Source organism: Vombatus ursinus, unplaced genomic scaffold (assembly GCF_900497805.2).
Source record: "Vombatus ursinus unplaced genomic scaffold, bare-nosed wombat genome assembly UNPS02009173.1, whole genome shotgun sequence".
In the NCBI taxonomy this organism is placed as follows: Eukaryota; Metazoa; Chordata; class Mammalia; order Diprotodontia; family Vombatidae; genus Vombatus; species Vombatus ursinus.
Window position 1 is genome coordinate 6,093,545 of NW_020948951.1, and position 23,177 is coordinate 6,116,721.

The 23,177-nt window shown below is 40.6% G+C and overlaps 1 protein-coding gene across 2 annotated transcripts in view; it reads right to left on the minus strand.

Annotated features, from left to right (window-relative positions):
* The window catches only part of KDM4B (lysine demethylase 4B), a 259,342-nt gene that overhangs the window by 38,713 nt on the left and 197,452 nt on the right, over positions 1 to 23,177 (minus strand). The window contains exons 10-11 of one of the 2 annotated variants that reach the window (XM_027851028.1): positions 18,941 to 19,042; positions 18,298 to 18,470 (exon numbers count right to left, since the gene is read on the minus strand). In XM_027851028.1, the coding sequence (XP_027706829.1) occupies positions 18,298 to 18,470; positions 18,941 to 19,042 (275 nt within the window). The remainder of the gene's footprint in view (positions 1 to 18,297; positions 18,471 to 18,940; positions 19,043 to 23,177) is intronic. The other variant, XM_027851029.1, reaches the window with a different exon arrangement.

Genomic DNA, 23,177 nt, shown 5'->3' on the forward strand with positions numbered 1-23,177 from the left:
TAAAACTGCACTAAGACTCTCAATATACTCTGTATATTGTGATGGTTGTGCAATTTTTCTACTAAAAAATCTTCAGAGGCTTCATTTTGCCTCCTGAGTTAAGTTCAAACTCTTATGGCTGATATAAAAGGTTCTATTGAACCTCTCAAACAATATAACAATACCTCTGCTCCCTTATCTCTATCACTACCCTTCACATACTCTATGCCCAAACTGAATGGGACTACTCTCAGCCCTCCCAATGAATCCTAAGGACCAATGCCTTTGATTAAGCTGTTCCCTATCCCTGAAACACCCTCCACTTTTACTACCTCTTTACAGGAAACATTCATACTCATCCTTTAAAAGTCAACTCAAATGTCACCTCCTCCAAGGTGGTGCAATGGACAGAGTGCTGGGTATGAGGTCAGGAAGACTTGGGTTCAGATCCAGTCTCAGACACTTACTAGCTGTGTGTCCATAGACAAGTCACTTAACCCCTGCTTGCCTCAGTTTTCACAGCTGTAAAATGGGGACAATAATAGCACCTACCTCATCTGGTTGTTGTGAGGATCAAATGAGTTGAACATTTTCAAAATGTTTAGCATAGTGTAGGTTTTTTTTTTTTTTTTTTTTTTTTTTGCTTTTTGATGAGGCAGTTGGGGTTAAGTGACTTGCCCAAGGTCACACAGCTAGTAAATGTGAAGTGTCTGAGGCCGCATTTGAACTCAGGTCCTCCTGACTCCAAGGCCGGAGCTTTATCCAATGCACCACCTAGCTGCCCCACAGAGTAGGTTCTTAATAAATACTTGTTAACTAGTACAATGTTTTACAATTACAATTACCATAGACATTCAACTATAATATAAAGCATTACACATCATATCTCTGTTTATGTGTTATCCCTTTAACTAGACTTGAAGGACAGAAATGCTGTCTTAATTCCGGGTGTCTTTCCTCTGTTAATTATTTCCTATTTGTCCTGTACTTAGCTTGCTTTGTATATCTGTTTGCATGTTGTCTCCCCATTAGAATGTAAGCTCCCTGGGGGCAAACATTGTCTCTTGCCTCTTTTTCTATTCCCAGTGAATAAGCACAGTGCCTGGCTTAAGTGTAGGCACTTAATATTTATTGACTGAATAAACTTTGTATCTTGTGTAGTACTTAGCACAATATGTTGCACATAGTAAGTACTTCATTTTTAGTGAATGAATGCACTACTGTGGACTAGGAGGCTTCAAGAAGGAAAGGAGCCTTGAAGGACTGTCAAGATATGCAGTAAATCGTAAGGAAAAAAGGCATTCTAAATGGTGTCAATAGTATGTGCTTAAATGTGGAGGCAAGAATGAACATGGAATGGGGGGTGGGGGGGAGAGAATGAGGAACATAGGAAGACCCTAAAAAAGAGGTAGGTTTTACTTGAGTAGAGCTCACATTAAGTAATCATGAGAAATACAATTCAATGGGTTGGGTGGGAACAGATTAATTTATTAAATAAGTTATTTTAAATAAGTTTGCTACCTCAGAAAATACATCTATTGTGCCAGTGCTAATATGTAATTTGGCTATCTTTTTGAGAAATTTGTATTTCCAAGTAGTTATGGGAATAAATAGCCTCTTCACTTTATAGGTAGGAAAACTTCCTAGTTCACTGATTCACTCAACAACTATTTTATTAAGTATCCACTATGTACAAAAAACTAATGTTGTATACTGACAGCGATATAATTAAGATATGGTTCCTGTTCTGAGGAAGTTCACAATCTATCAGGGGCATACAATACACACAAAAACAGTATTATGTAATACCTGTGATGCAAAAAAAAAAAAAATTATAATGAAAGCATGGGACAGGTTAAAAAGTACTATGCACAGTTGGAAGAAGAAAAGATTTGATTTTGAAGTAGCATCCCAAAAAAAGCAAGGTACGGTTTAGGGGTGGAGTGGGGGGTATTGGAGAAGGGATAGAATTCCAAAAGGCAGACATAGGAAAAAGGAAAACCTAGATAGAAGAACAACATGGACGGACACAGGCATGGAATTGGGAAAAATACAGGATGAGTAAAAGGAGTAGAAAGTTAAGTACAGTTTGCAAGAAGCACAGCACACATGGAAGGGAATAGTGTGAGGCAGAGTAGGGAGGTTCACAGGCTCAGAATTGAAAGGAAATCCAGGTTACAGAGGGTCTCAACCATAAGGCCAAGATGTTTAGATTTTATTTGGGAGGTTCTCAGGACCCACTGAAGAGTTTTGAGCAGGAGGTTAATGGGAAATTAAAATACCTTGGAAAGAAAAGTGAGGAGGTAAGCCAATGCTAGACCCAGTAACATCTCAGCATGCCCAAGTGAATGTGGGCAAATGACAGCTTCAAAGGGGAGGTGAAAGGTTCAAGGATCGCCTCCCTTTTGGTAGGCAGTTCAATACATACCCAGTCAAATAGTGCTTTGAACCAGCAGGTGATTCGTTTTTCTGCAGGTACAAGACATGGGATTTATCTGCCACCCTATCCTATCATCTAAGAGCCTATGGGAAGGTGAAGCCAGCACCCAGTACACCATTTTAATTTATCCAAGTGATTAGTATGTCGTAAATCAAAGACAAATTAAACAAATTATTTATTCTTTTGAGGGCTGTTGTTTTATAACGGGAGGGAAGTAAGTGCTAAGAAAGCACTGATGAGCTCTTCCAGCTCAGCTGGAAAGGGAATTCAGTCAGGTAGCAAGACACACAGAGGTCACTGCGGGTCAGCAAAGGTGGGTTCTAGTACAAACTGGGATCACGACCACGGTGAGACATTCATCCTCTCAGAGCCCACAAAAGAAAGGTCAGCTCAGGTGATGGCCTGTATGCCTGTCACCAGAGGGTCAGCCCTAAGCTGAAGGGAGGGAAATGAATTTTTCAGTCATACCAAGTCTTTAAGACCTTTCAAGGGATTACAGAGTGGCTACAATGCTGGTGGTGGGAGTACATACAAATGACCGAAAAGACAGTTCTCTGAAGTACTGAAGAAAATCAAGTTAACACCACCAACCCTATCTACCTTACAGAGCTGTTGTGAAGACCAAAGAATCATAGAAATAGGTAGAAGAGCCCTCCAAGCTCTAATATTCTTTACGACCATGTAGTTCAAGACCCTCATTTTATTGATTAGGAAACTAAGGACCAGAAAGAGGAACTAACTTGCAAATAGTAGATGGAAGAATTTATCAAGGGGCAGGTAGGTGGCACAGTGGATACAGCACTGGCCCTGGATTCAGGAGGACCTGAGTTCAAATCCAGCCTCAGACACATTAACAAGTACTAGCTGTGTGACCCTGGGCAAGCCATTTAACCCCATTGCCTAGTCAAAACAACAACAACAACAACAACAACAACAACAACAACAACAAAAACAAAAAAACAAGAATGTATCAAAAAGCATGAATCAACATCAAAACACAAAGTGGTTTGTTTTTTTTTTTTGCTATTCATGGTAATACATTAAATTTAAGCCTTATATCTCACAAAAATAAGCTTAATGTAGGAAGGATAAGAAAAGGTAAGAAGGAAGAATGCTTTTGTTTCTCTTCATGTGACTCATTAACAACTTAGATCTTAATTCTTTTCAGTATCCATGTTCTATTTCTTCAGTTCAATTCCATTCAATTCAATCCTATTTAAATCAATTAAATTCAATATGCCACTGTGCTAGGCACTGGGGATCTGAAAACAATCACTAGAAACAGTCCTTGCCCTCAAAGAACTTAAATTCAACTAGATGATTATTAGGAAAATTCATTATAGTAGTAGTAGTAACAGCAGATTTCACTTCTCTCATTCCTCTCCATTTTACAAGTAAGGAGACAGAGGCTTCAGAAGGTTGAGTGACTTGTCCATGGTCACAAGTTAAAAAGCACCAAGGCCAGTATTTTAACCCAGATATCACAACTCCAAGTCCAACACTTTTTATCGTGCTGGGAAAAGCCAAAGACTGGCTGACCAAGACTGGATCAGACTAGTACTCAGAAGGCTAAGTTTGTCACCTCATAAACCTTAAAGAGCTATCTAAATGTATTACTATTTTAACCTTTTTTATCCAAACTATTACTCAATGACGTTCCTTTCTCCCATTAATTCAGTTACAAAAGATTCACTGAGCACTTAGGATGAGCACAGCATTTCCACATCCAACTTTTTCTCATTTCCTCTATCTTCTATCTCTTTTTGAAAAATATTATCTCATTTGATCCTCATAACAACCCAGGGAAGTGCTGTTATGCTCATTTTATAGTTGAGGAAACTGAGGTGAGCAAAGGTTAAGTGACTTGCCCAGGAATTTGAACTCAGGTCTTCCTGACTCTGGGCTCAGAGCTCTATCTACTGTGCCACCAGATGTGTCTCTAAACAATAACGATAGTTATTATATATATAGCACTTATATATATAGCACTTATGATGTGCCAGGCACAGTGCTAAGCGTTTTACAGTGATTATCTCACTTGATCCTCAAAACAATCCTGAGAAGCAGTTGCTATTATTATCCCCATTTTACACAGGAAACTGAGACAAATAGAAGTGACCTTCTCAGTAAGTGTCTGAGACCCTATCTGAACTCAGGTCTTCCTGACTCCAGGTTCAGCACTGCGCACTGTGGCGCCGCCTTCCCCAGGCACTAAGCAGATGCCACCCTTTCTATTCACATCCCTCGGCAACTGCACAAAATGAATAAATTATATTAACTGAACACTGACTCCATCATTCTTTCCATTACACAGTAAAGGAAGGCCCACTACAGGTTATTTAACAAGCCTTAAAGAAATAAATTAATCACAGAACAAACCCAATTTTACCAGCACAGCAATTTTGGTAGTGGCCATTGTTTTGAATGCTGCTTCCATTTCTCCTTCCTCAGCTGTTGCTGGCACTCATTTTAGCTGCATGTTGTCAACATCTCTGAGGCAGCTGGGACAGCACACAATGTCCTCTGGCAGGCAGAGGCACCAATAATTTTTGAGAGGCAAGGGATTACCCATGGAATGAAAAAGCATCTCTCTGCATCTCTCTCCCTCTCTCTTTCTCTCTCTCTCTCTCTCTCTCCACTCTACTCTCCCTCCCTCTACAGGCCCAACTCTTAACCACTTAATTCTCTCTAATTCTCTTCTTCAAGAAACACAAAATTCATCAAGCTATTTTGATTCTGAGCCTTTCCAGAACTGCAATGATTAAAATTTCTCTGGTTTCCAATTGAGTCTCTGGGTCATGATGGACATTGCTCCCCTCATTATATCAATAATGAAATATGTTTCCTTTCCCTCTCCTGTATCCCCTCCCCCAAATTAATGAGTATCTATTCACCCAAACAGCCCTTAATATGTTCAATAAGAGATTGTTTCTCACCTAGGACACTAAAATTGGACGGCTTTCTGCAGTAACAGGTCTGAGCTGTCCTGCCCCACCCCCATATAAGATGGGTCAACTTGGTCATCATCATGAGTGTAGGAAAAGGTGATCCAGAAGGGGATATTCACCTAATAATAAAGATTTACAGACCAGCTCCCAACCAAGAAGTCACCATTGTATTTATCACAAAGCCTTTTCACCAGGTTTCCCACACAGCATGGTATCCGATAAACCGCAACACAATAACCTGAAGACACCATAAAATGATTAAATCTAGAGAACGATGAAGTTGTGAGACTCCTTGCTTGGGTCATTTAGGTCGAGGTCTCAATCTGGCCATTTCCCAGAAGGCTAGAGTCTGTTGGTCTTATTTAGACTAATTTATAACAATGGCAACAAGGCCAATCCAAATAGTTCCTGTCATATTTTTGAAAGCAGCCCTTTAGGTAAACAGCTTTGTAGCATCATGGAGAGACATACTGAATTTCCTTAGAGAAACAAACATATTGAATAAAGTCAAATTGAATTTCTCCCTGGTCACACAACGATAGATCATATTCACTCTCTGTACAATGAAAATGTGCTATAAAAGTTAAAAAAGCAAAACAGAATTGAACCCCACCAAGCTTTATTGATTTCAAAATGACCAGTCTGAGCTGATGACTAGGACTTTTATTTAAAACTTTCAATGATGTGTTAAGATGACGGAAGATCTATTTTACAGGACCTCACTCAATTAAGTGAAAGACTACTATACTAGAATCCAAAAGCAGACTCCAGGTATAAACAAAAGACCAACATTGCCTTAAGCCAACAGAAGATGCCTCTTTTGAAGATCTCAGATGCAGTGTATTTAAAATGTCTGCCACCTGCCAGCCTAGTACATCAATCAGTATTGTTTCCGCTCTGCAGGCTGAGAAGGAGCTGCTACCCAACTCTTTCTGCTGAGGCTCCAAGTCCTGCAGCCCTTAAAATTTACTAGAGCAGAACCAGCTCCTGGTACAAAAAATATATCATTTTGGAGTACACTTATGGTGTAGGCTGTTGGAAAAGGGGGAAGCTGCAAAAACCACAGCAACCGATGCATAACAACCTAGGCTTTCTCGTGGCCCAACTTCATTATAAACTGGCTGGTGCTGGATTTTAGTAGCAGAGGAGAGATGTTGCTTGTTAATCTTACAATCCCAAGACTCAGAACCCACGTTCACTCCTTCACTCTTCTTGCCATCCTGGTCCAGCTCCTGGCCTCCTGGACTTCTTTTCCCCCCACCTCACAGTCCTTCCCTTTTCAGCTTCCTCCATCAGAACGTAAGCTCCTTAAGGGCAAGAAAAGTCTTTCCTTTGGCTTATGGATATCCTCAGTGCCTGACACAACAGGCACTTCATAAATGCTTGCTGATTTGACTCCAAGGGCCCCCCAAACATCATCTCCTCTAGTCCTCTTCCTCTCTATCGGAGTCAGCTGACCCAGGTCTGAATCACAGAGCTGCCACACATGACCCTTGGGTAAGTCCTTTTGCTTCTCTACACCTCAGTTTCTTCATCTCTAAAGTGATAGGGTCGGACGATAACAACAACAGCTAGCATTCATAAGGGCTGTAAGGTTCGCAACGTCCTTTACTTATGTGAACACATTTGATCCTCACAATCTGCTGGGAGGTAGGTGCTATTATTTTCTCTTTGCAGCTGAGGAAAATGAGGCAAATGGGTTAAATGACTTGCCAAGGGTCACATGGCTAGTGTCTGAGGCTGCATTTGAACTGAGGTCTTCCAGGATTTAAAACTAGAATAGAGTGTGGAATCTGGAAGAAGACTGGGGAACAGAGAAAGAAAAAAGGGGTGAAGTTCCTAAACAGAGGGAGTGGGCTGTTACTGTTTGAAAGAAATCTGGGCACACCAAAAAGAATACAGACTGGGGGCCCATGCTGTAGTCAGTCAGTCAACAAACATTTGTTGAGTGCCTAGTATGTACCAGGCATCATGTACTGTGTAGTAGTAAAAAGTAGCTGAGATAGGATCAACTTAGAAAAGGGATCAGGTAGGTTTGATTTGAAAGACTTCAATATGTTAAGTTGGGGAACCCCAACCTATACTATACAAGACAAAAAGAGAGTAATTCATCTTCACCATAGCAGAGATCATTTATATAGCACTTTAAAGGTTCTGTAAAGCACTTTACAAATATTATCTCACTTGATCTTCACAACAATTCTGGGAGGTTGGTGATATTATGATCCCCATTTTACAGGTGAGGAATCCGAGGCAGAAAGCAGGTAAGTGATGGCCAGGGTCACACAGTTAAGTCTGAGGTCATATTTGAACTTGGGTCTTTCTGACTCCAGGTCCAATGCTCTATCCACTGCACAACCTACCTAGCTGCCTGTTTTTTAAAATCTCAAGAGATGGAGTTTCCGGTTAAATGCTTCATCACTGCTGCAGGAAATAATTTTTCCTTTAAATCTAATCCAGCTTTCAAAGTGTTTTCTATTCAAACTAACTTGACCATCACCATCTTTGTAATAATTTTTCACAAATTAAACCAGTTGTTGAATCACCTCTACCACTTTCTATACACAAGGCTGAAACGCTGGAAGGAATTTAGTCCTTTCCCCTGGGAACCTACTTTCCATCCACTCCATCTTCTGAGCTGCCCCACAGTATAAAGCAAGAATCACTGGTCACATCCGAAGGGACCTTGGAAATCATTTAGTCCAATCACCTCATTATCATAAGGAGACTGAGGCCCTGGTGAAGTAACTTGTCCAAGGACACACAGGCAGCAAGTGGAAGCTCTCTTTCTACCATGTCCTTCCATCAGTTGACCTGAACCCAGATGGTACTCATCTTTCCCAGTTCCTGCATTCAGTACATATGCTAAGTGTCCTTGGACAAATAAGCATTCATAAACACTAGCTGGATTTGAAAATTAGAATCTGAATTGAATTTCAAACCCCACTTTATTCAATTATGTATATAGAATTCTTCTGGTTTTGTGATGCATAAAAAGGTACTCCCCCATCCCCTCCCCCAACCAAATCAACAGACTCCTTCAAGTCTGAACCCAAACAGACCAGAAAAGTGAACTTGTACCATTCTCATTTACGTATGGAACAATTTTTTTCCATTTGAGGTTGACTTTAAGGCAGCCTGGGTTCTAGTTTTGATTCTGTAACTTACTAGCTATATGACCTTGGGAAGTTCTTTCCTCTCTCTGGGTCTCAATGTTCTTCTCTGAAAAAAGTAAGAAATTATATGGTTTCTAGGTTCCATTTGAGTTAAAAATATATTTGAGTACAGCATCGTTTTTACAGCATTACTAAAATTAGCTGCTTCATCATTCTCTCCTCCAATACTGTCCAAAGAAACCTTACTCTTTCAAACCTGCTAGCAATTTCTGCTAAAAGGCCCAGTATGCCGGTTAAAATGAGGTGGCACCTAAATTATTGGAGGACTATTTCTCCAGGTCTTCCAAGTCCTTAGTTATCTTTTTGATCATGATGGATTACTGGGAAATGAAGCTAGTGGCATGGCTCTGTGACCAGGGAGAGAGCAAAAAACTTAAGAGCACTGCCTGGATCAGTTTGCTTTTCTTATAGCACTCCTGACTCTATAAGGTGAAGATGGCAACAGTGACAGGGACTCATTCCTACTCTGATTTCAGCAGCCTTGTTCCAGTGAGCAATGTCACAGATGGCAAACCCTAGTCCTCAGTGTCTCCTATGGTCCTGGAGCTCCATGACTATAGGAGATTCTGAGAAAATTCATTAGCTCTAAGACTGGGCACTGGCTGGCAACTGAAAGAACTGTTAAGACTACAGTATGGTGAATCTTTCCAATGGATTTGAAGCCACAGAGCCTGGGTTCAAATAATGATTCCGCTACTTACTACATGCATGATCTTGGGCAAATTTCTTTCTTCAGGACTGTTTCCTAGCCAGTAAAATCTCAAGATATTTGAGTCAAGATCTCAAAATGGAGTATGTCCAGAGATCGAGCATGATACCAAGATGTTGGGGGTGGGGCTGGGGATGGGAGGATAGAGACGATCAGCCTAGAGAAGAGAAGAGTTAGAGGGAGTGGAGGGAGAGACACATGACAACTATCTTTCAGATTCAAAAGGAAGGGGAACATTATACAAAACTAGATTTAGTATCCACATAAGGGAAAGCTTCTAATTCCCTGCCACAAAATGAAATGCTCTGCTTTGGGAAGTAGTAAGTTTCACTGAAGGTTTTTGGACTTGGCCCAGATTCATTGTTCGTCCTGTTCAGTATCCTGAAAGTGGCTACAAGGAGGTAAAAGGCATAGCAACCTTTGACAAGAGTTGGTAACATTCTCCCTCTCTTCCTCCTGTCTCAAATATCCTAGGTTTTCCTAAGAGGCCACTGGACCACACCTTCTCTGCTTGACAAACTTGTAAACTTGTACCACTTCTAAAAAGTATATTCTTTGAGTTTACCCCCTCCTGTGTACAGCAGTACTTCATCCTTTTTGTGTTACTTTAAGCTTGGAGGAGGAGGTGGGAAGTGCTATTGCTAGACTGAGCTGTTGTAGGCTTGTGGGAACTAGGTGCTACTGGTGCTCTCCTACACTCCCCCTCTCCTCTAATGCTCCTCTTCCTGGATTCTCCTTCTTCCCTGAAACTAGTCACAACCATCTCTGGTGGTAGTCAAGGATAAAGGAGGGGTTTGTGTAGAGGTTTGAAGAGCAGACCTATCACACAGTTGCACATGGAAGAAACACAAGAATGTTTGTGATCTTCCAACACTGGGAGAAGAACCATATTGACTGCCATTAGTTACAAAGCCACATTAACTGTCCAGCCCACTTCTTTCTGTCCTTCAGTCCCTGAATCAAGGGTACAGGTTCCTTACTATTACATGGTTTCTGTGGCCTTTGGTCAATCTGGTCAATCTGCTGGGGTCAATCCAGAAATGTCCATAGGTGCTCACAAACTTCTAGCACCTCCCTCTGCCAAAAAGATCACACTTTCAGACAATTTCCTTTCCTTAGCAGTTCAAAATACATTTTCCCTATTAAGAATTTACCACTAAAAAAATTTACCATTTAAATAAACGCATATTATGGTAAGTTTTTTTAGGGAGTTATTTAGCACTTACAGCTTTTAAAAACATTAAGCTGGTATCAAAATCAGAAAAGAAAATGCATTAAAACTGTCAACCCATTCCCCATAATGTAATGTTTGTTACCATTTCTCAGGTGTCTCTAAGTGTGATCATTTACTTAGTCAATGTATTTATTAGATTTATCTTTCATCCAAAGTGCTAAAAGGAAATGACTAAGAGCCTTCAAGCAAGAGATATTCCTCATGGTACTAAAATATTCTTATGGCTTCAGAAGAGAAAATCTAACCCCCTAAATTTGACAACAGTCTCTTTAAAATGGTCACACTTAAAGGGATATAATTCAATTCAATTTATTAAAAATCTACCAAGTGCATAGACCCTGCCTAAAGGAATTTACAATCTAATCTCAAGCCTAGACAAGCAAGTCCCAAAACAGTTACTCTCCAAGTTAAAAATGATGATGATCATAATAATGACTGATGTTTACATAGTACTTCAAGATTTGCAAAGAATTTTAGTTCTATTATTTCATTTGATCTTCATAATAGAGGAGCTAGCGCTACTGTTGTGATTGCTTGGCAGTCACCACCTTTAATAAGGAGGGAGAAGAGGATTTAGAACTTGCAGGGACCTTGGGGAGCAAGCCCCGCATCCCTTCTTTTACAGATGAGGAAGCTAAGGCCAAAGAAGAAGTAACTTGACCAAAGTTATGTTGATGACAGAGTAAGGATCTGAGCTTCAGTCATCTTTCTCCTAACTAAGAAAGGAACAGCCTTAAGGGCTCACTAGTAACAGTGACCAGCCAAGCAACTGGGACTTTACTGCTGAATTCTTAGAAGAGAGATGTTTGCATCCATTCATCCAACAAACATTCATTACATGCAGCACACTGTAAGCAGGGAGAGACACAAAGTTTAATTAGGACATAATCTTCACCTTCATGGAACTGAAGACACCAACATAGATGACTATATCATTAAGGACATGAGACAGTGTTAAATAAGTTTGAAGAGCAAAAGTCATGGCTGACTAGAAGTGTCAGATGAGGTGGCCTTTTAGAAGGAATTCACTGGGCTAAGATGGGGTGGGAAGAAGTCCTAGATATAAGAAAGCATGAGGGCACACTGTTTCTGTTTTATCTTCACATCCTCAGCACCTATGCACATAGCTTTACACTACCACAGGTAATCACGATATGCTTACAGATTGGATTTGCTAGAGTGCAGAAAATGGTTTGATGACAGCACAGAGTACACTAAGGAGTAATGTGAAATAAAGCTGGAAAGGTAGGGGAGAACCTGACTGTGGACAGCTCTGAACGTCATGCTAAGAGATTTTGAAATTCACTGGGTGGGCAATAGTCACTTAGGATGTTTGCATAGATGAATGATAGAATAAGATCTATGCCTAAGAAAGATTATTCTGGCAGACTTACAAATGACAGATTAGAATAGAGAGGACCTGTTGGGGAGCTACTACCAAAAACAGCAACCGTGATCGGGCTTGTACTAGGATAGAAGTAAAGGCATAAAGGCCACATATGCATAGTAACCCATTGCAAAATTTTAAATTAGAAGTCTCTTCTTTGGGTAGTACTTACAAACACATACTTCCTTGCATTCCCTCATGCAACACACTCCAGATGTGTGAAAACAGAATGTGAAGGTTATTTACTTAAATGAGTGAATCTTACAAAATGTTTATGAAATGAATGAGACCAGCAGGCTAGTAAAAAGGATTAAGGTTTGTGTTGATTTTTTTTTTTAAATTTTTTAATTTTTATTTTTAGGCAACTGGGGTTAAGTGACTTGCCCAGGGTCACACAGCTAGTAAGTGTCAAGTGTTAGGTCTGAGGCGGAATTTGAACTCAGGTCCTCCTGACTTCAGGGCTGGTGCTCTATCCACTTCGCCACCTAGCTGCCCCTCGTGTTGCTTTTTTTTAAGGAGGAAAAAAAAATCTGAAATTGACTTTAAAGAAACAACAGATATAAATATATACATGTGGTCTGAAGTTTACAAACAACAGTCTCATAAACAGCCATACCTGATGATGGGAGGAGGTGTGCTGTTGTCATGGTATCCCTTTTGGTAAAATATGGGCATTTTAAAGTACATGTGTTTGGAAGTGGAGAAAGAGAAAATCCTGGAACCAGTTAGAGGAACAGATCCAGGAGTACATTTCCAGGCACTTCCAACCTCTTTCCAGCCCTTTCCTCCCATCAAAACAAAAACCAAAATCTGTCTCAACACGGCCTGCATGTTTTCTACTTTCAGCATAACTTTCTGCATAAAATGCTTCAGAAAATTCACTTTGATTAGTTTTTTAAAAAAGGCTCTGAAAGATGCAAATACCTTGGTATTGGTTATCATATTGTTATGGAATAGATGATGTATGTTTTCCTGTACTGAATAAAGAGCTGTACACTGAAGGAAAGTTTTTAATTATGTGGGGTGGTGGTAGGGCTAGTGTGGAAAATGGCATCCTTTGAGGAGGAACAGCAGGTCAGGATAAGAGGTTAGCTTAAGACAAATAGGGGTATAGGGAGAAGGGCACAGAAATGGAAGTAGGAGAAAAATACTATATACAAACAAGTTATTGCAAAATTTTGCCCCAGGATAGCTAAGATGCAGGAAAGGGTAGGAATGAAATGCCCTTCTCTTCATCTCCTATCAACTCCCTTCAGAACCAATTCTTATACTATTAGGACAATAATTAAGCTACATTACAGAATAAAGAGGATTTTACGTACAAGCCTGGGAAACCAGCCGTCATGTACTACCTCTTTCTTTAAAAAAATAATAATAACAAACTGCAATGGACAGGACAACCTTATGGACACTGTATCTGTAATTCACTATAGAGATTTCACAAATGTTGATTAAAAGCTATTTATTTGCTATAAAAACATTTTCACCATATCTTCTTTATCATCATTTATATTTCTACAATCTTTATAGACTGCTTTCTTGGCAATATTTCCTGTATATCTAAGTAGCACCTTGTTTTACAAATAAGGAAGATGAGGCAGAAAATAGAGAAGGGATTTACATAGAGTCATGTCCCATAAGAGCCAACATCAGAGTCTGGCCCCTAATCTTTTGAATTTAAGCAAAGTTTTCTTTCCATGAAACTACCAAGGGGCAAGGAGGTGAAGAAGTAGCTAGAGGGCTGGGCCTAGGGTCAGGAAGTTCAAATCTGCCCTCAAACACTTTTACCTGTGTGACCCCAGCAAGTCATTTAAGCTTTGTCTTCCTCAGTTTCCTCAAATGTAAAATGGGGATAATATCATGTGACTCACAGGGGTGTTGTGACAATCAAATGAGATCATGTTTGTAAAGCCCCTGGCACAATGCTTGGCGCATAGTAGGAGCTATATAAATGCTTGGTCCCTTCTCTTCATCCTCACCCTCTAACTCAATACAAATGGAAAGCCCTTTTAAACAATGCCTACAGCACTTAGGAAGCACACAACTGAATGTGATATTGGATACCTCTCAGGTACCTTCCAGCTCTAGATTTCTATTAACATAAGATTCCAGCCTTTCCCCCAAAAGGCTTACAGTCTAAGAGGGGCACTCAAGCCAGAGAAGAGACAGCTACAACAATCAGAGAACTCTATACCCTACATGCATTGAATTCCAAATAACTGACTTATAAAGAAAACTTGGCAATACAACATCTTCATAAATTGGGAACCATCTAGGAACCATCTATAGTCTGGCACCAGCTCCCTCATCATCCACTAGATAGCAAAGGATAATCTCGTTTCTCCCTCAGGGCTGCCTGACTGGTCTTGGCCAAAGCCTTTAAGAGTAGAAGAGGGGCAGCTAGGTGGCACAGTGGATAGAGCACCGGCCCTGGAGTCTGGAGTACTTGAGTTCAAATCTGGCCTCATAACACTTACTAGCTGTGTGACCCTGGACAAGTCACTTAACCCCATTGCCTAGCCACCTCCCCCCCCAAAAAATAGAGTAGAGGAGGTTTAGAAAACTACAGGTAGTACCATCATGGTCCAGAGACATGTGGTTTTAGATGGTGGTGGATGCTGTTTGTCTTTCATTCTTGAAGGACATTAGGAAGGTGATGGCATGACATGCAAGTGACATTGATTGATTGATATTTATTGATATTACTGGAAGAATCTATATTAGATTGACATTGATTGAAGAGAGGGAAGGCTCTGTAAAGTTACCAGCCTCACTTTCTCCTCCAGAGCCATCTGGGTCCAATGGCCAGATATAGATCAGAGGACTTGGAGATGTCCCAGGACACAGTGGGAGGCCTTGGCCTTTTCAAGCTAAAGTCTTTAACAGATCTCAGTTTGACTGAGGCAAAGCCTATCCAGTGATTGAGGCTTAATGAGAAATTCTGAGGCAAAGAATGGCTTCTTAAAAAAAAAAAAAAAAAAAAAGATCTGGGAATGGAAGGCCTTCAGGGTTTCTGGCCAAAACAGAAACAACTGCCATTCTGAGCCAATCAGGGCCCAAACAATGACCAAGAAGGGCTTGGCCTTGGGATCTATTATTGGCCAATCAATGAGCAAGTATGATTTGGAGAGCCAGAGTGATGTGGGGTTAAGGCTGCTCTTTAACAGAAAAGGAAAAAAAAGTTTCCGAGATTAAAATTTACATTCCCTTTGGGCAGAGTACGACAGGGAAGGGAAGGGAAGGGAAGGGAAGAAGGAAGGGAGGAAGAGAGGAAGGAAGGAAGGAAGAAAGGAAAGAAAGAAAGAAAGCTAGCTCTGTTACCGAACTGGCCAATTTCCGTTTGGCCCCCAGTGGGCAGCTCCTTTTCCACTCACAAAGGTTTCTATTTGTCCTTTGTTCTCGAAGATGGTGGCTAACAAAAGACTTCTCTTCCTCTATTCATTCAAAATCAAGGAGGGAGAGGAAGAAGGGGCAATGGAGATTTTAAATGCTATACTGTCCCAAACACTGACAATCAGGTATTCTTAACTTACCACTATTATTATAAGGAAAGAGTTTTCAGGGCTCTGAAGAAGGCAGCTTAGGCCCTCTATGATATATGAACATCTATGGACCTGGTCTACAGTTCTGTTAATATGTAAAGAGGCAGAGGCAATCTCTATCTGATGGCCATGAAGAAACACGGAACACTGGGATGGCCAGCAGATTTCCACCAAGATGGAAAACTCGCAAAAGCTCCAATGACTTTATTCTAATATAGATTCTTCCAGGAAATACCAGTTTCCCTATTTGTGAAACGGGGATTGGACTAGGTGGTTTCTACAGTTCCTTCTAGCTTTAACATTCATTATCCCAAGGTTCCTTTCAGCTTGGACGTTTTATTATAGGGCACAGTGAAAAGTACTATACCCAGAAGACACCAAAATGCAAAGTTCCCAACTCATTAGCTGGTGTGACAATACCTAAGTCATTTAACCATCTTGAGCCTGTTTCCTCAGCTGTAAAAAAGGAAATAATCATAAGTACATAACTTAAAGCTAGGTGGCGCCACTGTGCAGACCGGCATTCCAATCCGGCCCCGACACTCACTTGTGTGATCCTGGGTAAAACACTCAACTATAAAATATGCATGCACTATATCCCCCAACAGAGTGGAAGCTCCTTAACAGTAAGGAACGTCTCCTTTTTTTGGTATTTCTATCGCTAGCACCCAGCACAGTGCCCTGGACAGAACAGGCCCCTAACACATGCTTACAGATTGATTATAAGATGCCTTCTAATTATGACATCGTATCCAGAAACTGTGGTGCAGGAGTGTAACAGAATGTTATTGCACTGTAAAAAACGATCAAATATGAGGAATATAGAAAGTGCAGAAAGACTTGCAGGGAGGGACTGGTGTGGAACTTAGTGAGCAGAGGAACAATGTTTATGGCATTGGGAAGAACCACCACAAAACAACTGAAAGTGAATGCTGAATAAGGTTCTTCCCAAAGAAGAGAGCTAGGAGAGCACAGCTCCCTCTGCTCCTTGGGCCACGGATGCAGAACATTGGATATAAGCAGACTTTGATGTATTGATCAGTTCTGCTTTTTTTTCCTCTCCTTTTCTTTCTTTTATTTTTTTTTTTTTTTAGTTCTCTATTACATGAGCTGACTCTCTGAGAGATAGGAAGGAGGATAAAGGAGAAAATTAAGATAAAAGCAAAACCAAGACATTAATAAAAATTTATCAAAAAAAAGAAAAAGAACTGAACAAGACATCAGGGATCATCTAATAGAAATCCCATGTTCTAAGGTCCCCTTCAGCTTGGATATTCTAATGCTCTAATGTTATAAGGCTCATTTCAAAATCTATATTCTAAGGCCCCTTCTAGTTTTTAGGGGTAACTAGCTGGTACAGTGGATAGAATGTCAGGTCTGGAGTCAGGAAGACCTGGGTTCAAATCTACTTATTACCTGTGTGCCCCTGGACAAGTCACTTAACCTTGTTTGCCTCAGTTTCCTCATCTGTAAAATGAGCTGGAGAAGGACATGGCAAACCACTTCAGAATCGTGGTCAAGAAAACCCGAAACGGGGTCCTAAAGAGTCGGACGTGACTGAAAACAACCAAACGACAACAGACCAGTTTTTAAATCCTGTGATTCTATGGTTCTGGAGACACAAAGCCTGTGTAAGCAAGGTTGTTGTTTTTTGGGGTTTTTTTTGGCTAGGCAATGTGGTTAAATGACTTGCCCGGGGTCACACAGTTTGTGCGTGTTATGTGTCAGGCCGGATTTGAACTCAGGACCTCCTGAATCCAGGGCTGGTGCTGTATCCATTGAGCCACCTCAACCCTGAAACCCTTATGAGTAAGCTTTTTAAATGATATAATATTCTCAGCAATGACAAAGCTGAATTGTCCTTATTCAACAATGAAAAGGTCACATTTTCAAAAATCATCTAATTTTACTCCACACCTCTTGTACAGAAGAAACATAAGCATTTGGGGCCCTTTGTTACAGCGACTTCTAAATTTATGGCTAAACCAGGGTATTTATCATAATGCACTAAATGTATATTCATTTGCAAATAATGGAAAGAGAAAGAATCCCATTGCTTTCCTCACATTTTCTTTGCATAAGAAGAGTATCTTCCAAAGGACTCACTGTGCTATAAGACAGAGCAGGGACTTTAGAACGTATGTAAAAGTGTTTCCTCCAGACTGCCCTGGTCACAGGCTTCCTGAATGCCAACTGTAAAACAAGGACCCAGCATGTAAACTGTCTCGTTATATTTCTTTATCTTGTTCAAGGGCTAGAAGAGAAATGCAGTTTGACCTTCTCTACCTACTCGGGCATTTATTTATTCACTTACTGGCAGGAAAGAGGGGAGAGAGGGTGTGCCCTGCAGCAGAGAAGTTAACAGAAGTTAGTCTACTGAAGGCAGACACACTCCATTTTTCTGTCAGCTATGAACAGCTGCCATCCTGGTTAGAATGGGACAGATAAAATATATTGATTCATTTCTTTGTGAAATATTTTTTTAAAAAACATACCTCCTGCAATATACATTTTTACAAAACTGTAATAGCTCTGGCAAAAAACTTCCAACCCTGCCAAAAAAGCTATTTGAACTGAATTCTTAAAGAAAGAGGGAAAAAACCTACGGCTGCTGTGGATGTAAGTACTAACTCCACTGATCTTTTGGTGGAATAAACAATATGCTTATTTCAATACTTCAAGGATGTGTGATTGCATCTCTGCAGTTGAATGCCTTGCCTGCTTTGATGGAAGGCTTAATGAGTTATTACAGATCATCTCCTTCTGCCACCCTCCCCACAAAAAACAAATAAACCACCAAATATGATGTGGTAGCCAAGCCCTTGATGATGAGCAATTCTGGGCTTGAGAGAAGAGCCACTGACAAGTGGCCTGGGACTCACCTTCGGCACCTTCGGGGGCTTTGTGCTGCCCTTCTTCCTCTAGGTCAGGCCCATGTTTGGGCTCTTCCTTCACTTTGCCCTCCTCCAAAAGGGTTTCTGCAGCCATAACTTCTCCCAAAGACTTCTGGTCCTCTGTCTTATGCCGCCTAGGCTGGCTTCTTTTTCTGTGGGACCTAGGATGGTAGATTTGTGAAAGTAATCTGACATTCTTGGTTAAAGAACATAAGATCAACAAAACCCCCCTCCTTCTCCCTCCCTTTTTTGAGAGAACCTCCATCATTTGGGTCATCATATCTGCTCCATCAGGAGGAATAGGGAGAACACGTTCTCTGGGGAGGAGAGGTAAGGAAAAGGGTTCGGGTGATAAAGGAAGAATGGGCTGAAAGAGAGGGAAGGGTAAGGGGAATGGTCAAACATGGGTGCAGTGCTGATGCCAAGCAGAGGATGCTGATGACATCTGCAAGTGGGAAGCCAAGCCTGACACCCAATGGACTTCTGAAAAAGGTTCTTTGACACTCTAAGTCAAAGGAGTGGTACTTATATTTAGGTATAAAGGAGACAAGGGATGCTTTGAATGGAGTTTGAATTCCAGATGAAAATGTCAAACACACTTCCTGGAAGAGAGTAAAAAGAATTGACTTACGATAGGCCAGGCTTTCTGTTCTGCTCTCTCTTCCTTTCTATATTTGGTTTTCTCTCCTCCTCAGTCTTTTTCCAGTGTCTGTTTTCCTTCAGACTAATTTGTCTAGAATGTAAATTTTCAGGGTTTTTTTCCTCTAAGATTTTTCTTCATCTCTTTAAGACATTATCTAATTATACTTCCCTATCTAGCTTTTTAACTCCCCTCCCTTACTTTCCCCCCATACATGAATATTGTGAATATGTTACATCCAAGTACCCATTTTTACTACTTCACTCTGAGCTCCCCCTTTCTACCTTAAGTGTACTTTAGGAAAGACTAGCTTCTTTCCTTCCCAATTCCCAGGAACTTGGCAAGGCAGGGCAAGGGAGAGCCAGAAGAAGATTCCTAAACAAAGAGTGCTTCATGTTATATCAGAGTAAAATGTCTATGGGAAAATGTTATGGCTGTGCAGACCATTTTAATACATCGAAGGAAAGAGAAATGGGCAAGCTTACAAATTCACTCCACGTGACCAAGAGGAGCTTGGAGAAAGCAACAAAAGGACTAAAGAGAACAGCTTATTTTAAGAAGGTAGGCTAAAAAGAAGAAGCCAAGAGTAGGCAGATAAGAAGCGGACAGTTTCATCCAATTTCAACTCAAGGGAAGAGGAAAGACTAGAGAGTACTTCCTCTGTGGAGAAGACTGCCTTTAGATGAAAAAGAACCTCTAGAAATAGGTTCATTAATCCCCAAACAGACATTTCCAGCCAGGCCAGAGAAGATAAAGAATCCCAAAAGTACAGAATCACAGAATGCCCCAAATCTTATGAGCTAGAAAGGACTCTATAGGTCATTCTGTCCAAAAGTATAAGAAATCTCTTTCTATAATGTCCCCAACAAATGGTCCGTGGAGAAACGAGAGATACTGTGAAATGTAAGCTTTTGCTAAAAGTACAAATGGGAAGATAAGGAGAAGAGAGAAAATCCTCAGATCTTTTTGTTGCAAATTTGGCCACAAGGTCTATTAATTAAGGAGGTAGTATATTACCATTTGAGGTGAATATTGACCAAACAAATTAAAAAGAAATAAACGTAGAATATTTATACATATCCTTAATCCTCAAGACTCTTCTCTTGAGGACAATACACCTCTCACACCAAGGGAGGGTAACATGTGGACGAATCAGTGGACATTCACTGGGGTGATAATAAGGCAGATACATACCCTTTCTACTCCTGCTGCTATCTGTCACCTCTATTCTTTTTTTTTTTTGAGGAGGGCAGAGAAGGGTTAAGTGAAATTAAAAATGCTTCATTAGTTAGGAGTAAAGTCTGTTCTAAAGAGCTGTAAATGTCACCAATTTTAGTAAAAAGAAAACTTGGAGATAGTGGCAGCTTCCATATGCTTTCTCCATTCTGCACCATTACATCTGCTACTGAAAGATAAAGTAGAGTGAATTCTTCCAACAACTACCTACCACCTAAGCCTAAGATGGAACTGAGATCCAGCTACCCCCATTCCCACAGCCTGTCCAGAAATCAGGCTGCTAATTAGAACTGGAGAAGAGTTAAAGAAAGTAGCAAAGCCCTTAATGAGGCAACAAACTGAATGAAGAACAGAGAGGGATACTACACCAAAATAATGATTAATAGAGGAAAAATGAATCTACACATACAGTCACTTAAAATGGCTAGACTCCAACCATATGGTCACCCTCTAAGTATAGATTTTAACTTCACACCTGCAAGATATTCATTAGCAGGAACATTCAGCTGAACTCACAAGGATCAGCTTTTCTCACTGCTCAAGTTCCTAAAAACAGAGTCTCTCTTCAAAAAGAAAAACATTTTAATTCTGTTACTTAGTAGTCCCACTTTGTGCTTCACATATGAGATCCTGGGAAATGTGAAGCACTAGCGACAAGCCAAATATTCTGTAAGATGCCCAGCTAATTTTGTTAAAGAGGAAAGAGACACACATATATACACGCAGGTATCTGGGGAGCCAGCAAAGCACACCTGCTGTAATGAACAGTACATAGGTTTTTCAATACTCTCCTTAAAAAGAAGCAAGAGAAAAGCTCATTAGATAGCCTGTGGAGGACTTTTATTTGTTTGTTTTTAAACTACGGGGGCAAGATGGGGGCAGTGTGGTGTAGGTAGCATGCTGGACTTTGAATCAGGAGAACCTGGGTTTGTATCCTCCACACATTTACTAGCAGAGTGACCCTGTAAGTAATTAAGCTCTCTGGGCCTAAGTTTCCATATCTATAAAATGAGAAGATTGGCCTCAATGACCTCTAAGGTCCCTTCCAATATTTAATCTATGCTCCTATGGGACCAAAACTGTCTAGATAATACTTCCAGACTCTTCATTGTCCACTCCTTCTGCTGCATATGTGAGCCTTTCCTGTAGAAGGCCTAGTAGACATAATAGAAAGAGGCCACAATTTGAAATCAGAGGACCTGGGTGCAAATCCCAGCTTTGCTACTTAGTTCTCATGTGAACTTGGGCAAATCACTCTCTGGTTCTTGCCATATGTAAAATGAGGGGGTAGACTACATGAACCTAATCATGTGACTACATGGTTCTATGATCTAATATATCTCATTACAGAGGATTACAGTATCTAAAAATTGAAAGGGACTTAAGAGGCCACCAAATTCAACCTATACCTGACCCAAGAATCCCTTCTAAAGTACCCCCAGAAAGTGGTCATCCAGCCTGTTTACAGACCTTCAATGATGAGCAAACCCACTATCTCATTAAACCTAGAAACTGACCGTAATTTAAAAGAACACTTGGTAAAGAAAGCAGGAAGCAGCCTAACAAAAAAACCCAGCAGCATTCTCTTGAGCACCTTCTCAGCCCCCTCAGTTGCATTGTCCTTCTGATTTGAGTGCTCCCAAAGCCTTCCTTTAAAGAAGGCTCAGAGCTTACCAGGTAACTTCATTTTCCATCAGTGGCTCCCCTTGGCTTCCACAACACAAACATCATGCTCTCATGCCCAGTACTCCCTAGCTGCCCCACTTTCAGCTTCTTTTTGTGTGTTGTTCCCCATTAGACTGTAAGCTCCTTGAGGGCAAGGACTATCTTTCTTTTTCTTATTTGCACCCCCAGCACTTAGCATAAATGTATACTGAATGAATGAATTCTACATAGTAGATCATATAATGGGTCGGCTGTCTTGCAATTTAGTGGGCTCTCCCTTTCTGGAAGTCCGGGTGACCACTTGCTATTGAGGGGATTCTTAGTCAGGAATTGGTTAAACCAGATTAGCTTCTTAAGGTTTCTTCCTGTTCAGAGATTTTATGATTTTGTGATTCTCAAAGAAGGAAAAAAGCTTCAGAAATTCAGTCTATGAAGTAAGAACCAGAGTAACATGGCCAACTTCCACTAGCAAGGGAACCCACAAAATGTCATCAGATTCAACATATGGAGAATATGACTAAATGGCCTATTCATAGCAACCATACATCCCAATGTAATAGGGTCCCCTTCAGAATAGTATATCTGGGAGCAGGAGAGAATGAAGGAAAGGAGGAAAAAGCCTTAAAAAGATATTTCTGGAGAAGTAACTGTGACGTTCCTCTTACGGGGGGACTACCTGCAAGTATTTTATTTTTAAAAAGGAAAAAATGTTAATGGGGAGGGGAGAAAGAGAAAGGAAAGGGGTAGGAAGGGAGGAAGGAGTGGGGAGAGTGTGAGAGAGAAAAAGAGAGAGAGAAGGAAGGTGGGGGGGGAACAGGAGGAGGGAAGGATAAAGAGCAACAGACTGCTTCAATTCCACTTTAACCAGTAATATATTTGCTAAGTGTTCACCTGCCTTTCTTTAAGCTTTGTGTATCTATCTCTATGACTGAGTAAGCCAAAGGCAGGTAGGAAAAGGATATCTGCATATCTATACACTGCAGATAAGACACTCTGGAGGGTAGGAGGGGCAGAGAGAGGAGAGTGCTGCAGAATAAAGCTGTATTTCTTCCTTACCCAAGTAAACCATGTTTCAGTTATAGGAATGAGCTGGATCAGTTCTGGTCATCAGCTTTAAAAAATTAGTCATTAATCAAGGTTTCCAAAGAAAAAGGGATCTCAATTATTTTTTTAAAATCTGTTACTTTACATACCAAGGTTTTTAAAGAAAATGAAAGCCTTAGTATTTAAAATTTGGTATTCAGTCCCACTTTCAGAATATGAATACATCAGAGGACAAAAAAATGGGAGGGTTTCTGGGAAGAGAGGGAAAAGCAATAAATGCCAG